Source organism: Ambystoma mexicanum, chromosome 10 (assembly GCF_040938575.1).
Source record: "Ambystoma mexicanum isolate Mex_15411 chromosome 10, UKY_AmexF1_1, whole genome shotgun sequence".
NCBI lineage: Eukaryota > Metazoa > Chordata > Amphibia > Caudata > Ambystomatidae > Ambystoma > Ambystoma mexicanum.
This window is the reverse complement of record NC_090932.1, coordinates 1,532,255,053-1,532,272,331: the sequence shown is the minus strand read 5'-3', so window position 1 is coordinate 1,532,272,331 and position 17,279 is coordinate 1,532,255,053. Positions and strand designations below refer to the sequence as shown.

General features: G+C 47.9%; 1 protein-coding gene across 1 annotated transcript in view; it reads left to right on the top strand.

The window, feature by feature from the left end:
* RAB35 (RAB35, member RAS oncogene family) overlaps positions 1–7,505 on the top strand; it is a 202,052-nt gene extending 194,547 nt beyond the window's left edge. The window contains exon 6 of the mRNA XM_069619733.1: positions 6,603–7,505. Within this exon, the coding sequence (XP_069475834.1) occupies positions 6,603–6,728 (126 nt within the window). The 3' untranslated portion in view covers positions 6,729–7,505. The remainder of the gene's footprint in view (positions 1–6,602) is intronic.
* The last annotated feature ends 9,774 nt before the right edge of the window (positions 7,506–17,279 follow it).

The window sequence follows — 17,279 nt, the reverse complement described above, 5'->3', positions numbered from 1 at the left end:
GAAGCAAAAACAGCTTCATATCAACATTTTGGAGCTCCACGCATTGTTTTGGACCCTCAGGTCCTTTCTTCCGTCCCTCAAGGGCAAGGTGGTGAGGATCTTCACCGACAACACCACCACAATGTTCTACATCAGGAAGCAGGGTGGAACCAGATCCCCAGCCCTGTCCAAGGAATCCCAGGATCTGTGGCACTGGGCCGTCGACCAGGGGATGTTTCTGGTACCTTTTCATCTGGCAGGGATAAAGAACACCATCGCCAACTCACTCAGCAGGGGGCTGCGCTCGTGCCACGAGTGGGAGCTACGCCAGGATCAAGTGGATCGACTCTTCAGGCTGTGGGGCAGACCCCAGGTCGATCTCTTCAGGTTCGCCAGCAGGTTCCTCCAACCGAGGAGCATGGGCGATGTGTTCTCGTTCCCCTGGGACAACATGTTCCTCTATGGTTTCCCCCCGTTGCCACTGCTACTCCGGGTCGTCAACCAGCTCAAGAGGTCCTGGTGCAGGATGATCCTCGTCGCACCGGCGTGGCCAAGACAGATCTGGTTCCCGGACCTTCTGGACTTATCGGCGTCCCCACCAGTTAAACTGCCCATAGACGTGGATCTGCTCTCCAGAGAAGGAGGCGCCATTCTTCATCACGACCCGAACTTGCAGGCCTGGCTCCTGCCGCACTAGAGTTTGGGGGATACGATATATCGGCCGACTGCAGAGAGGTTCTTGCAAAGGCCAGGGTGTCCTCAACTCTCAAGTGTTACGGACACAAATGGAAGAGGTTCTCTGTCCGGTGCCGGACACAGAAAATTAACCCTCTACGGATTACGGCCCCTCAAGTACTGCTGTACCTACTGTCGTTGGCCAAGGCTGGACTAGCTCACACCTCCATCAAGATACATCTGGCTGCCATCTCCAGATACACCAGGACAACAGGACGGGCGTCCTTGTGGTCTCATCGCCTGGTGAAGGAATTTATGAAGGGACTTTTCCGCTCGTTCCCGCCGGTGAAGGCCCCAGCGTGGGAGCTCAATGTGGTGTTGACTAGGCTCAGGGGGGACCCTGTTTGAACCTATGCATACGGCACCGTTGAAGTTCCTATCGTGGAAAACAGCTTTTCTTGTGGCCATCACCTCCGCACGGCGCGTGGGAGAGATTCAGGCCCTCATCTTGCAAGCCTCCATACTTGACTTTTTACGACACGAGGTTGGTGCTCAGGACGCACCCCTCCTTCATGCCCAAGGTGCCGTCGGACTTCCACCTCAACGAGCCCTTGGTGTTACCAGTTTTCTTCCCGTCGCCTTCGTCGCCGGCCTTTGCACTCGCTGGATGTAGCTAGAGCGCTGAAGTTCTATGTGGACCGCACAAAAAGTTTTCGGAAGACGTCACAGCTTTTTGTGAACTTTGGACCTGTGAATCAAGGGAAGGCTCTCTCGAAGGCTTCCATTTCCAGATGGCTCTCCGGCTGTATCATGCACTGTCACCGATTGGCAATCCGACTGCTGCCCGGCCGTCCGTCCGAGAGTCCATTCGACCAGAGCGAACGCTGCTACCACGGCGTTCTTGTCTGGTGTGCCCCTGCTGGACATCTACAGGGCTGCTACGTGGAGGTCGACGCACACCTTCACGAAATTCTACTGCGTCGATCGGGATTCCAGGGTCGGCCAAGCAGTGCTGCGCAACCTGTTCGCCTGAAGGGCCTTGTGAGGAGGTAAGAGTTGCTTAATGTTGAGCCTTTTGCCACCTCCCGTGGTTGTGCATGTGTGTACTGCTGTGTAATCTTATATTCATGAGCATGTGAATCCATACCAGACCCCATGCTGGAGAAGGAACAAGTTACTTACCTGTAACTGTTGTTCTCCAGCATGGGTCTGGCATGGATTCACATGCGAACCCTCCCGCCTACCCCTCTGCGGCTCTTCACTTGGTCATACTGCCACTTTACGTGCTACCAAATCTGAGGATGGCTGCCGGAAGCAGGGCTTAGGGAGAGGGCAGTCATTGGCTGTGGGAAGTATGACCCAGAGATCAGTGATTGGTTACTACTAGGAAAGACAGATCAGAAACGAAACTGATACTGATTTTTTTTTTTCTGTACCGAGGATTCCCAGCCTGACGACGGAATATTCATGAGCATGTGAATCCATGCCAGACCCATGCTGGAGAACAGTTACAGGTAAGTAACTTGTTCCTTTCTCAATATATTGTATGGACCCCTCTCGTCCTGTCCCCACATGCAGCCAGTATGCACGCACTTGTCCGTTTGCTCAGGAAGCTCAAAGTTTGCCTGAGAGAGTGCTTACCATTGTTGTGGTATTTACTAACCTAAGAAGGCCTGAAGACGGGGCAAAAAAAACGCAGTACACAGCCGTTTAGAGTATATGATACTCAAAAGTGCATTCCGTAATACATGGTCGAAAAAATATCTGCTGCACCAGCTAGTCTTAAACATTTATTTAAAAAAGTAGGTAAATGTTACAGAAGTAAAAAAGGGGATATAAAGTAACTCTGTGCACTTCACTGTAAGGTGATGTGTGCTACAGTAAAACAACAAAGGAATCTTGCAAAGGGGACAGGGTCCCTGTGAGGAATTTGACTATCCGCACAGTTCGCTCACCTGGGCTTTTAAAATATTTTTTAATGAAATGGAATGTTGGGAGATCAACCTCCGGAAAATGTGCGGGGTTAATCCGCACACATTTTCCTATGCTCGCCGCACAACAAACAGTCATGTGTACTCTAGGGGGGGCACAGCCTGCCATGTTCAGCTGGAATGTGACAGCCACGGGTATCGGGAAGGGAGAAGGCAACACCTTCCTCCTGCCATGGTGGGCCTAATTAAAATAGCAAAGGCTCCATGGATCTGCCCTGCCTTTTGTCAAAGTACTTCTGGTGGCAGCGCATACTGATGAGTTAATTGAAACAGAACTGCGAGAGGCCTGATCGCATAACTGACAAAAGGGAAAGGAAACCAACACCTCTTTGATATGCAATGTTTCAACTTGAAGCTAGCCCCAGCCCTCTGTATGAAGGACAGTGAATGTCATATCTGGGACAACTGTTTACAGTAGGCAACTCATGAAGGTGGACTCCCTTTCAGAGGGAAGAAGTATGTGATTTGATGGAGACAGTCTGTTCTCACCACAAACTTCAAGGGAGACCTGCGCTTTGATCAGGAGCCACAGAGTGCGCAATTAACCAGACACACTTTGATACACAACAGACAGGAAGATGGGTAGGACTTAGTAGCACATGTTGTCACCCTTTACCTTTCCTACTGCAAAGCACTCTGGTTATGACCTCACGTGTAACAGAAGATTGTTTATGGGGACCCAGGATTGGTTCAGTAAGATAGGCTTAGCCTGCACCAATCACTGGGGACCATTTGGCTTTAAAAGGGGGTTGAGCCCCTCTTTTGGCAGATCACCCGACTACTTTGAAAGGAGTAACCAGAAGGACTCATTTGGACCCTAGCTGAAGGTACAGCCTGCCTTACTGCTTCTGCCACTGAAGAAAGGCCAGGATTTCCAAGAGGGAAGCAAGATCTCTCCCCTAAACATCTTCCGGGGAACAGAGATACCGACCTCGGAGGACCCGTCCTGCAGCTCCAGAACTGGTAACCAACCAGCACACAGCAGGCCCTGCTAGGTTCGGCCAGCAAGCTTCCTAGGTGGGAAGTGCCTGAAGCTCTGACCAAAGGACAGTGTTGTTGCCTACAAATTCTCCTCAGCTTTGGGCCGTCCGCCTTAGAGGACGGCACATGCCCAGCAAAGAAGCTAGGAGTGCCACAACAAGTATCTACCAGCGTCCATCTTTTAAGGACATTTTCGAGGCAGTTGGGCCCTCGAACTGCGACCGGCTGCACCACTGACTGTTATCACACTGCAGTCACTAAAGCCGTCCAACGCCTCAACCAGCGTTCCAGATCTGCTAACAAGACGATGCTTGACCCTGAGCTGCCGTGTAAGCCGGCCTGCAGCTGTCCATCCATCCATCCATCCATCCATCCATGCTTGTCGAACTGCCTGCTGCCTGATACTCGCAGTATCTCCTGTCCTGAACTCTGTCGCAGGAGCTGCAAAGCGTTGCGGAACCGACTTGACGCTGTCGAGCATCAAGACCAGGTCAAGCATCAGGTACATTGTAATTCTGTCCCTCTAGTCCTTCTCCGAAGGCCCCTAGTGACATTTACGACCCCTTGGTGCTGAAACCAAAACCTTGAGCAGTTGAGACCGATTGCTTTACCGACTACCCTCCTGTCAGTATCCAGAGTGCATCCCTACTGCAGATCTCCTTATTGTACCCAGGTTCCGTCGCACAAGGATAGGGGGCCGTGCCTTTTCCATAGCCGCAGCCAACCTATGGAACGGGTTACCACCCCCGATTAGGAAGCTACCAAACCATTTGGCTTTCAGAAAAGCACTTAAAACTGTGCTCTTCTAGGCATGTACCTCTGCTGACCCTGACTTCTGGTTTTAAACTTGGCCACCCTCCCTAGCGCCATGATGCCCCCGGGTGACCGCACGTTTAGGAAATTAACATACCATCCCTTTCCTTCGTGAAACTCTGTCCTCTGTTCCTTTACATGGTGGTTTTTATTTTGTGGTATGGTAGAATGTTGTAATAATAAAGTAGATATTTTTTATACAACCTTGACCGGCCAGTCCCTTTTACCATTGGGTAATAATTGTATTTTCGCTCTGTTGCAACTAACAAACCATCCACGACCTTGCAGAGATAAGCCTGCCGTTCCATCCACGTTAACATACTTGGACAAGTTTTATAATTTACTTCTATTTCCAATCTGTTCGGATCCCTTCTGGTGTACTAGAGGTGTCAGGCTGATTTAATGGTTTAGAAACAGATATTCATCCATGGGCCACCGGAAGGTGATTTGTCACAGTTCCACTGCATTGGTAGCAATCTGGACTGCCCACTGCCCAAAAAGTGATGAGGTGAGCAAGGAAAGTTAACCTAAAAGCCTTTACTTGCCTCCAAAAGACAGAACAGGGTGCCAGCCATAGTGAACAGGGCGGTGGAGGGCAGGTGGGTTCCATTGAAGTCAGTTGAGGGCAAAAGGGAAATCATTCCGCACTCTTGTTAGGAAAGAATATTCTACTGGTTGCTCGCACGAGATGAGCTGGTAGTAGCGCAGTTTCTGCTGCCGTCTGCACTGATGTCCCTTAGTCCATGTTCCCTCATGCTGCAGCTTTGCACTTAACTCCTGGTGAGCTTGCTCTTTGCTGGCAGTGGGGCAAGTGGCCCCCAGAATCTTTGTCCAAAATATACATGGCCCTCTAACCTAGGCACAACATCAGTGCATCAGCCGGTTTGTTGGCACCAGCACGTATGTGGTGTTTGGGGGGGGGGGGGGGGGGCAAGCCGCACTGTTTATGGATCCGAGAATCTCCTTCCCTTCCTCGCTGGTTAGGGCTCGCTGCCTCTTTGGGTGCCCGACGATCACTGCTTTGTAACTTTCCTAATCTAAAATCTAGGCATTTTGGAATATGGCAGAAGCATTCATGTAACTCATAGGATGGTTGATTCATCTGGGCTTGGCTAAATGCTCCTTGCAAGAATGTCATCAAACTCTGGCTCCCTCTGTCCTGTTGATCCCTTTTGTCACTCTGCGCGAGTCCCTCTGCTGCGTAGGCCTGATCTTTGATACAAGATTCAGACTCTCAATGCTTGCTGATCCCGATTTCCCTGATCCGAAGAGCCCTTTTGAATTCTAATGCAAAGGCGTATCATGTGCCAAACTGAGTTTTCCCATTGAGACATTGACAAAATCCGCTGCACTGTGTTTCATGTAATTTGGAACAGCAAATGGTCATGCACCTGAATTTTGGGAGGGTAGAGATTACCTAATGAACAGCTGCTTTGTGTGGGTGGGTTTTGTACCTTTTATTCTCCCTGCAGCTTCACAATGCAATACCTGATGCGCACAATGCAGAATTTTCCCTGCCTCCTTGCTCTGTCCACCAATGGTCCCTTAACTTGCCACTCACCTCCATGCATTTTTCCTCTGCTTATATCTACTCTTATCCAGTTAAGATGCTACATTGTTGGAGCTCGCACTTTAGCTGTCTCACCTCAGTTTCCTCCTATGTGTCACCCCAGGATTGGCCTGACTGCCTCCTCGCACAGTCTTGTCTATGCAACCCACTGTTCCTGCCCAAGTGGCAGGGATGGGCAGTTGTAGGGTTCTGCTTTTAGAAATTAGAGATGTGAACTGGGCAATTAATGCAGCCTGCATGGTGAGGAAGACCCATAATCCCTCGATGGAGATCCGAGGCCTGGTTTGCTATTGCAAAGAGCATATGGTAGCTTTGTTGTAGTTGAAATACAGTAGAACAGCTTTGGAAAAAAAATTCTGTTTTAAGTGTAGGAAACCTGTGTATACACCCTCAGTGCTCTAGAGGAAAGGACTAAGGGTAAGATGTAATAAAATCTGTTTAAGAAAATCTTCCCAGTTCTAGTTTGTAATGGATGGGAAAAGGACGTTTTTCCCATTCAGCCACATGTCAGAATATCCCGGGGTTAGTTCATGATGTGCCATTGGCTGTTTTTTAAAATGTATACCAATTATGTTCTGTTTGATCTTTTGCAGATGTTCAACTGCATTACAGAGCTGGTCTTACGAGCAAAGAAAGAGAACTTGGCAAAACAGCAGCAGCAACAAAACGATGTGGTGAAACTCAACAAGAATAGCAAAAGGAAGAAGCGATGCTGCTAACATGCTGGGTGGCCTAGGAGAGCATGCTCTCGTACAGAACAATCCCTCCAGCGAGACTGACTCCCAGCGGGAGGAAAAGAAGCAGACACTGGCTCGGGCCCTGCTTCTGGGGGCATTTTCTCAGTCTTGTGCCGTTATTTAAAAAGAATTCCTACGGTTTCCTTCGAGGGGCGTTGGCACCTAAGCTTCGATGTTGTGCCAAGAAGGTGCGGTTGGATTCTTCTGGTCCCCCATCTCCTCCATACTTCTTCCGGAGCACTCGATTAGAAGAGGACTGTCTGTCTGCTCTGTGGACTAATTAACCCAAGAGCCTGTACATACTGTATATTGCTTAAACCAGCTGCGCCTCCCTAGTATCGCTTTGACTTCTGTCTTAATGCCAACCAATCAGGAACCTTAGCGTTCATCTTTTTAAAGATTTAGTGCAGACCAAGTTCTTAATCTTGACTTGCATCAATCGGATGCTCACAATGGCACCCAGCTTTAATCACTTAGTCTGTGCTCTTTAATTTGTGGCAAAAAATGTCAAACACAACAAGAAAACCAACTCCTGTCAAAGACAGAAAAGGAGCCTATTTGGAATAAATTTGTTTTTTAATGAAGAATCGTAATTGGATGAAGATTCCTGACAGCCTGAGATTTTGTTGGATTCTGATTACATTCTGCTTCTCCGCAAACTGGAGAAAGAGGAACCAAGAAACAAATCTGCCAAAAAATTGTTTTTGTACCAGCCTGTCTATAAATAAGAAAAAACTAAATAAAATGTGAAGTCTGGGACTGGGTCTTTGATTGCAGGTGATCAGAGAAACACAAGAAAGATGTCTGTGCTTATGCGAGGGAAGGGGCAAGAAAATTATGGAAACATTGTACAGGATCTTCGATTTACGCCTACGTCCCGTCACCTTTTCTCCATACTTGTGGGACATTCCGTCCTTCGAGACGGGAGCACTTTTGTAAAAAGCATTAAAAATTTGAATTTTTGTCCTTTTATTTTCTTACACGGGGTACCACACGTGTGCCTGTAACCCTGCCCAGGGATCGCCCTTCAGTCCTTTTCTCCACGCGGTTGCATCACTGGGAATTTGTATTTGTATTCCCTTTGTCCTTCCTGCTCCGGTTCCATGGTCATCTGGTGCTCGTCTATGCCGGAGTGTCTGGGATTCGTGTCTTGTTCTTCATGCGAACGTCGTTTCGCGAGGGCAGATCCTCACTCTTTTGTCAAGGCCCAGAACATCGCTGGGATCCGTACTTCTATTCAGATTCCCTCTCCGTCCGGGCACTCCGTCGTCTTCGTGGGAGGAAGTGTTTCAGCGCGTTCCTCCACCTCATTTCCAGCTTCATTGAAGAAACGCCTGGTACGTTCTTTACTTTTTAGGGCGCCCCGACTGGGGGGGGGACTCCTTCCCGGGGTCTTACAGAAGGGGCTTGAGTAGCTCTGTCGCCAGGGGTTCCCCTGAGGTGCCTCACAAGCGCCTAATGGGTGCACCGAGTGGTCTGAGGGTTCCCGCAAAGGACCTGCCAAAACCGGACACAGTTCTGAGGTTCACTATTTGGGTGCTAAAGTTAAGCCGAGTTCTTCTGTGGATCTGGTTACCGGGGTTTGCCCTGAGGTCTCTATTTCTAGAGCTTTCCAAACGGATAGCGTAGTACACAGTGAGTTCTCCATTTCTGGAGCATACCACACCTAATCATGGCTCGATGCCACTCTTGAGGGAGCTTTTGGTCCCGGGTTAAACCCTGAGGTTCCGCTTCTTGGGGCTAAAGTCGGCACCGACAGGACCGAGAGATCCTCTGACGGTCTTGTCGGTGAGGTACGTTCCTCAGCCATCCCATGCTCAGGGTCGTGGTGGTACCGGTTCTATCGAGGGGGCAAAGAAGGCGGTCATGAGCCACAGGCCTTCCAGTACCGGCTCTGCCGAGGTTCCTCCACTGGGGGCTAATTCTGGAGCAAGTTCTAAGATGTCCAGTAAACATCTGAGACTTGTGTCAAGGCTAAGGTGTTACTTAAGTCCCCTGTCTCCCCAGAGGAGACAATTGCCTCATCTTTGCATGTGAGGCAATTCTCCTCGGGTGTCGACCAAAATGGCAGTCCGACCTCCATGGTCCACGGCAGCCATTTTGGATACCTCTTACACCAACGTTCACAACGTCTGGTGCTGGGAGCATTTCTTTTGGGGTTGAGCAGCCTTTTCCACGTTATGTGGACTACAACAAACCCGTTCCGCCCTTCATTCGATTGGCATGCTCGAGCACCGCTGCCTCATACAGTCTTGCTTCCTCCTGCTTCCCCACCACTGATCTTTGTGGATCTGGCCGGTGGTGGGCCCTCTTGGCAACCATCCTCTTTGCGCTCATGGGGGTACGCCTCTCACAAGCGGCCTCTGCCTGTTCCAGCGCGCCAAAACGTACGCCTGATGTGTTTTTTTTTTTTTAGGAAGTTTCAGATGCTAATGCACTCTGACCCCATGAAGGCATATTTCAAGGTCTTCTCAGGGAAATGTGACCTGGACCTCATGTCCCACCTTCTGCCCTGGCTGTTCCTTCGCAGGTCCCGGTGGTGCCACCTCCTCCACCGCTTCCTGTCAGACCTCCTCATTTTGTTCTCAGCTCAGCACTGTGTGCTTTACGAAGATGTTGGTTATCACACCTTTCCTCAGGCTGCAGGGCGTTCATGTATATCCATATTTGGACGATTGGCTCCTACGCAGTCCTTGCCCACAGACTGCATTGATCAATCTCCAGCTCCCGTTTCACCTTGGGCTGTCGGTGAACTGGCGGAAATCTTCCATCAGTCTCTCAAAACCGTATTTTCCTGTGTTTCCGTTGGAATATGATCAGTACCGAAGTGTTCCTAAAGGCGGACAGGATTGCAGACTTCTCAGCCACGTGTCAGCTCTTCCTTCAGTCTTCGCACATGACGGCTTGGTAGTTCCTGAGACTTGTGGGCCTCGTGACTTCTTGTGTGCTAGCCCTTCCTCTTGCACATCTGAAGATGAGGTGTACTCAGCTGGTTCTTCTGAGATTTTGGTCCCAGGCTTCGGACCTGGATTCCAAGGTAATCCCAGTTACATACTGCATGAAGGCGGATTTACAATGGTGGTCTTCAACCACCATTCTCTCAGTGGGGGCCTCCTTCCTGGAGCCCTGCCCACAAGTGACGGTTACCACAGACTCCTCCCTTCTGGGGTGGGGTGAGACGCTGTGTCACCTCGAAGTATTCTACCTTTGGACACTTCAGGACAGGCAGTTTCATAACAATTATCTGGAACTCCTGGCTGTTCTGGCGTTCAAAGCCTTTCAACCATCCATCACAAACAAGGTAGTCCGTATTTGCACTGACAATTCTGTGGCGATGTTTTACATCAAAAAGAAAAGGGGCACCAAGTCACCTCTCCTTGTGGACCTAGCCATACATATTTGGGAATGGGCCATCAGCACAAGATTTGGCTCCTGGCTGTACACATTCCGGGTCACATCAATGTAACTGCAGACTCACTCAGCCGCCAGTTATGAGTGGGAATTGAACACGGATGTTCTCTCCACCATTTTTGGCCAGTTGGGCACTCCAGAAGAGTGGACCTCTTTGCGACTTCTACAAACAGGAAACTTCCTCTGTATGCATCCAGAGACGGTCTCTGGGTATCCTCCCTGGGAGATGCTCTCGAAATTCCATGGCACAACATGAAGGCTTTTGCCTTTCCTCCACTGCCCCTGATTCATCGGTGACTCTGCAAGCTCAGGAATGCATCGAATTGTACTCTCCTCCTCATAGCTCTTTGGTGGCCATCCAGATTCTGGTTTTCAGAACTTCAGCATCTGTCGATTCTTCCTCCGATCAAATTAATGTTGATTCCCGACCTGCTTCACCATTGCGATCACCAGATGTGGCATCCCTCCCCACAATTGTTAAGCTTGGCGGCCTGGTGCCTGAATTCAGATCTTTAGCACAGTTTAATTTGGTCGAGGACAATATGCGCATTATCCAAGCGGCCAGAAAACCTTCTACGAGGACTCAATATAGGAGCAAATGGCTCTGTTTTTGCCACTGGTGCTTAACAACTTGACCCCAGACATGCTATGGTTGACACTGTTCTATCATTCGTGTCTCACCTCGCAGCTTCTGGCATTCAGGTCTTGTCTCGCAGGACTTATCTGCCGTTGCGGCCTTTTAGTCCACTGAGAGCTGTTCCTTTTCTTTGACTAATCCGGTCATTAAAAGACATTTTGGCAGTCTTCTGCATCTTTTCCCGCCGGTGCACACTCCTCATCCCAAATGGATTTAAATGTGGTCCTCACCGTGTTATGCCATAAACCATTTGAACCCATGACCACTACCGATCTCGGATGCCTTTCTTGGAAGGTCGCTTTTCTTATCGATGACATCGGCGAGGCGGATAAGCGAGCTCCAAGCTCTTTCTATGGAACATCCGTTCCTCACCTTCCATAAGGATATGGTTGTGCTCTGCACTCATCCTTTCCTGCCGTAGGTGGTTACCGATTTTCATTTGAACCAATCGATCGCCTTACCTTCCTTTTTTTTCCTAACCTGGCATCGGATGCCGAGATAGTCTTACACAACTTGGATGTCAGGCGAGCCCTGACGTTTTACCTTGACGGAACGAGTGAACTCGGGCTCCTCTCAACTCTTTGACACATTCGGAGACCTGAAAGGGAAACCTGTTTCCAAGGCAACTATCTCCCAATGGATTGCCTCCTGCATCTCTGAAGCCTATAGCATCCAGGGCCTTCAACCTCCAAAAGGCATCCATGCTCATCTGGTACGTGGCAAAGCGGCTGCTGTTGCATTCAAAAGTATGTTCCTTGGGAAACGATCACCAAGGCAGCTGTGTAGGCTTCCCCATCAGCTTTTTGTCAGCGTTACTGCTTGGACCTGAGCTGCAGGGCTGATGCCCAGTTTGGCCAGGCTGTTCTTAAGAACTTATTCCAGTAATTTTTTTTTTTCCCATCCACCCAAACTGTGGTGCGTGCTTTGAAATCTCCCACAAGTAAGGAGGAAAGGGGACGGGACGTAGGAGTATAACAAAGTTACTCATCGTAGTGACTACGTTACTACTAGTCCATAGTCCCCCTTTTCCTCCATATGCCCGCCTGCCGTCCCCTCTAAGTATCCTCTATTATTGCTCAAATGGTCTCAGACCTGGCGATGGAAAAGGACTGAATGGCGATGTGTGGGGCGGAGCTCAGGGGGGTGGGGGGGGGTTACAGCCACGTGCGGTACCCTGCGTAAAAATAGGACAAAAATTCAAATTTTTGATGCCTTTTTACAAAAGGCCTGCTGTCCTGTCCCGAAGGACGGAATGTCCCACAAGTATGGAGGAAAGGGGACTAGGAGTAAGGTAGTCACTATGTTGAGTAACTTTGTTAAACTGGGATAGAGAGACCGAGGGAAGGAATGTTGATGGTTTGTACATGTGCCTTTGAATATGCAAGAAATTCTAGATATTAATAACCTCCACTCCTTGCCCTTCTTTCTAAAAGGTAAATCCTCCACTGCATTTAAACAGACTGCAATTTGTGAACATCCCTCCCTCCAGATCTTTGACACGGACAGGTTTTTTTAATCAAATGGTTTTCTTGAACAATTATTCACAGAACATGAAGGTTTGGTTTGAGTGTGTATTTGGTGGGCAGTGTTTGGGGGAAGAGGGAGGGCACTGTTCTCATCAATGCCTCGAAGATGTTTCAAGACTGGGTCTGCAATCTTTGGCTCTCAATTGTTTGGACTGCAGTGATGGTGAGGGACCATGGGAGTGGTAGTCCAAAATATCTGGATAACATCAGGTTGCTGAGCCTTGTTTTTTTTTTTTAGTAGGTGGCATTCCCCATGAAATCCTAGTTGGCTCTTCATGTGCTAGAATATTTAGTTTTTGTGCTAGCGGGTTAAATAGAACTTCCCTTAGATGGTCCACCATCACTCATTGCATTGATCTGCCAAACATCCACATATTGTACATGCTCCTACCATCTAGTGGTTGGTCTGTACAACTTTCTCATAGATATTGCATCTTTTCAAGGAACCTCGAAAGCATCCAGTGACCTGGAGTATGGTTGAAGATTTTGACACGAGGTTGTGAGTACTGCTAACTGTAAACCATGACTCACCATGGGCATGAAATGCCTGCCGTGTCTATTCTATAAAAACATCCTCTGAAGGGGTGCTCTGAAATGGCCACAAGTTCTTTTGAAGAACTGTCCAGATGTACTGGTCTTCACACCAAAGGAAATGTGTATGCCCTGGAACAAAAGGTGCACCAAGCAATGCCATGATACTGTGTACACTGATAGCATGTGGGACAACTGGAGACCAGATCCCACTAGAGGATATTGCTGTTTATTATACTGTTAGCCTCATTCACAGGGCAATCTTCTCATGCATTGTGTCTGAACACACTTGAACCATTGACTGTATTACTAAACTAGCCAACTACTATCACTTCTCACCGGTTAAAGCATGGTCATTGACACCCACTTTAGCACAGAAACCTTACTGCAATGACGGAGGCAACACCCTTTTAGGGAAGAACGTCTTTTGGAGATGGAAAGTGTAGAGTAACCTTTCCACTTCGCTCAATGTGACGAATGCACCACCTAGTGGCCGATTGTAACAGAGGATCTTGCAACACATTGGAAACCATTTTGTAATGTCTTGGAATGGGCAAACTGGGAGAAGCCATAGACTGTCAACTGGGAAAGGGGGTGGTATTCAATGATGCCTGAAATAGAGTTCATTGGCCAAATGTTGAAATGCCAAACATTTGCTGGTTTTTGTTTCACACCCAAAATGCAAGCATGGAGCCTACAGGGCCATTTAAATAGCATGTTTTTGCAACACAAATGTCTAGCAAATGGATTTTAGATTTGTATGCAACACAAATGGACAAAACGTGGAAAGATTTGCGAAAGAAACAAAACGGCATTGGAGATTAAGAAATATGATGATGGCTACCCAGCACCCTACACAGAGGTTGAACAATGTCATAGCATCAGTATAAAAGCTACTTCCAAATAGTCTATTTCTAGGTTTGTCTTTGTAGTTCACAAGGTCTAGCTATACACAGTGGCGGGGAAGTTTGCCCAGTGTGTTGCTAACGGTTAATTCAAAACCATCCACCCAAGACTCTTTGTATACTTTGTCTCCTTTGAGAAAAGAGCATACCCAGGTGTGGCTATCTTGCTCTGTCCCATAGGTAACCAAGCTGCATCTCACTAATGAGGCCCAACAATCCTGAAACATGTCTGGGTTTGATTGTGTTTCTGTGCCTAGGGGATGTAGCCTGGACTGACCAGTTGGTGGCGATACTAGACTGCTTTTCAGATGGGTGGTCCCGTTCTGCAATGGTGCAGACAGGCTACAATAATGTTAAGGATTTCTCAGAGCTGAAGATTAATTCAAAACCTTGCACCTTGTTTTGGTTTTAACAATAAAGGGGAGGAACAGTTTGCATACTACAGTAATGGAATACAAGAAGACGGGCATGGTGCTAAATAAGAGACTGCCATGTAAGCCAGTCATTTTCAAAGAACCACCTGACCGTGGCACACTGGTTGGGGGTTTATCCTGCTGTTTTTAAAACCAAAGTGACCTAATCGCTGCAGAAAAATGATTTCTGCAGCCTAAATTATCCGACTTACCTGCCAGTAAAGGAAGCTACACCCCCTATCCCCCAAACACTTGAAATGTCAGCAAGAGAGTTTGAACCCGGTCAATTAAAGGGAACTAGTATCATTCAACAAGAAGAGTTTAGTCTGGATTTCCAGGTGCCAAGCACTTCAGAGTCGTCGTGTCTTGGATCACGGGCCATTTACGCAGTAGTTAAAACATTTTTTTCAAAAATGAAACTTCAGCTTGGTAGGATGCAGGAAGGGCACTAAGTGGCAAGGCATCCCAGTGTAGCTTTTATTGGTCAGACAGCATAAAAAAATACCTTGCTTCAGCAATCCACAGGGCACACCATCAATGCCAAGTACTTACTTTACACACACTGCCTCCGTAGTTATGGTCTACTTTGAAAAACAGGCCATGTGCATCTATATCTACCAAGATGTTTGACCAGTGAAAGCCCACCCGCCGAAAAGCTGTATTCTGGTAACCTTTGCCACAATACAGCTGCTTAACAGAGTTTGATTGATAGTGAGCTTGATGTTGGCTAGTAAGATACAGGTGCCCTGATAGACCTGGAGAAAATGATAGACTACCTGTTAAAAAAAGAAACTGTTCCTACTGGTCGCAATGACATCGTGCATGCACTTTGTTCCGTGGAAGAGATTGGATGTCTCACTATGGAATGTTCTGCCTTCACACATAGAAATGAGCATTCACTGTATATTTTCAAAAAAATTGTCAAGACCTGGCTATTCGATAAATATCTGTAATATTGTTCCTCCACCACTTGACTTCCCTATGCATTCTACTCCCTTGATTACCCTGGAGGTAATGATCGTTGCTATGTAATTATGGTTGTTTTATGCTACTACATCATGCCTGTATTCACACAACACTGTGGTATGGCTGGGTGTGGGCGTACCACAAATGACCAAATAAACAAATGTACCCACTGCAGGTGGATTGGGAAGATCAAGTGGTTGCATCTAACCATTCATTGCAGTCTTGGTGGAACCCACCTCTACAGTAATAAAGGGCATAACATTCAAATAACCAGTCCACCACCGGCTGAGAATGGAGGCCGAAACATAAGAGCAATGCAAACAGAGTTGGGAACTTCGAAGAACTGCAGGATAGTGTTTGTAGCCCAGAGGTCAGTATTTAAAATGCCTGATGATGACATGATGGTACTCCTCGCTCCAAAAGTGGGCTCGTCAACTGCAGTTCTCTTAACTCATGCCAGTGGAAGCCCATCTCAAGCAGCACTATTCAAGCCACTAGCTACCGTTTAGTTCAGTGTACAACAGCCAAACTGTCGAGTATAGCACATCGTAATGACATTGGGCGTGCATAGTCTGTAAGCACCAATGAGGAGTCTTTCAGGAAGGAACCTGGTACTCTGTCCTTAGCAGTGTGGTACGCGCATTCATTGGCAACAGGGAAAGGAATTCCCACCTTGGAAGGTCCATGTTGGGCATATCTCTTGGAAAGATAGCACAGCTAATTAAGCACTAACCTTTGGCATCTTTGTGAAACTGGTGTTCGCAGGTTCTAATCCCTGATTGATTCAGTCCTTCAGAAGTCGACAAATTCAGTACCATAGATTTGGGGAAAATCGCCCATTATCAAGCCACATGATGCAATGAATTGTGTGACGTTTGTTCTATGAATGATAAATAGCAGTATTGTTCTAGTTTATTTATCTCTAATTCCATTTGATTCATGACAGGCAGCTACTATGTTCTTTTCAAACTCTAGCATGCTGGCTGGAAAAAGCGTAAAGGACGAAAGAGACCACATTAATGGGATGGCTGCAGTTAGTGGCCCTGGCCATGTGTGCACTGTTAAATGCTGGAAGCTTCTTTCATTTACTGCTTAGCTCAGGCGCCGACTGCGCAGGTCCCTTTTATATACGCCGGGATATGCATGTTTGCTTAAATATATGGCATTGTGCGGCACACAATGTCTGTTTTATTGGAACATCTTGTCTAAGGCATACCAGTGAAATGGCTACTGGTGTAAAATAAAATGTCCCATTTGCATATAGCGAATTCAGTGTGGTTCTGAAAGCAAACTTGGCTGTTGCCGAAGCTTTTTGACATTTCCTGAGCTGCTCCTACCATTCTGTACATACATATGTACAGTACTGCTGGCCAGACTGACACCAAACAAGATGCACAGGTGTGCCAAGCAGCATTAACAAACGAAGGTGCTCTTTCCCCTGTCTGTCGCAAAACGGAACTCCAGCGATGCTGTAGCACTGCACGCAAAACGACTTGTGTGTAAGAATAGTACTCTTCAGTCCCATCCCCTTTCTTCCACACTCCTGGGATGTCTCATGGAGCAGAGACTGGACCATAGCTTGTTGCTAATGAAGCCAGATATTCCGGCCGTTTCAGCGCAGGTCCTGTATAGGCACGCCATGACGACCACAGCCAGACGGGCGCAGGGACCTATCCATGCTGGGATATGCCAGTTTGCGTAATAGGTTGTCAACCGACGGACTAATAAAGGCAGAGCTTTGAATGACTAAGGCAAATATGTCATGTTCTAGGCATGGAGCATTTGCTTACAGTACAGCTCCACGTACTGAGTGTGTGGTGTGTGCCTTAAACACACTGTCATCCAAAGCACTGCATTTATCCGTGCGTGGGATGCCAATATAGTTAAGCAAACCTGCATATCCCGGCGTATATAAAAGGGACCTGCGCAGTCGGCGCCTGAGCATGTAACAGTGCACACATGGCCAGGGCCCCATTCCAGCATGCCCTGTCCAACCATCAGGCCCTTTCTGTTTCAGATGGTGACAGTTCCTATTGCTGTTGTGCCGTGTTGTCCCCATTTTTCTTTAATCCTGTCTCATGCCCAAAGGGTTGAAATGTTAGGCGTTGACCTTGGCATAAATACTATCTCTATACCATGTGTGT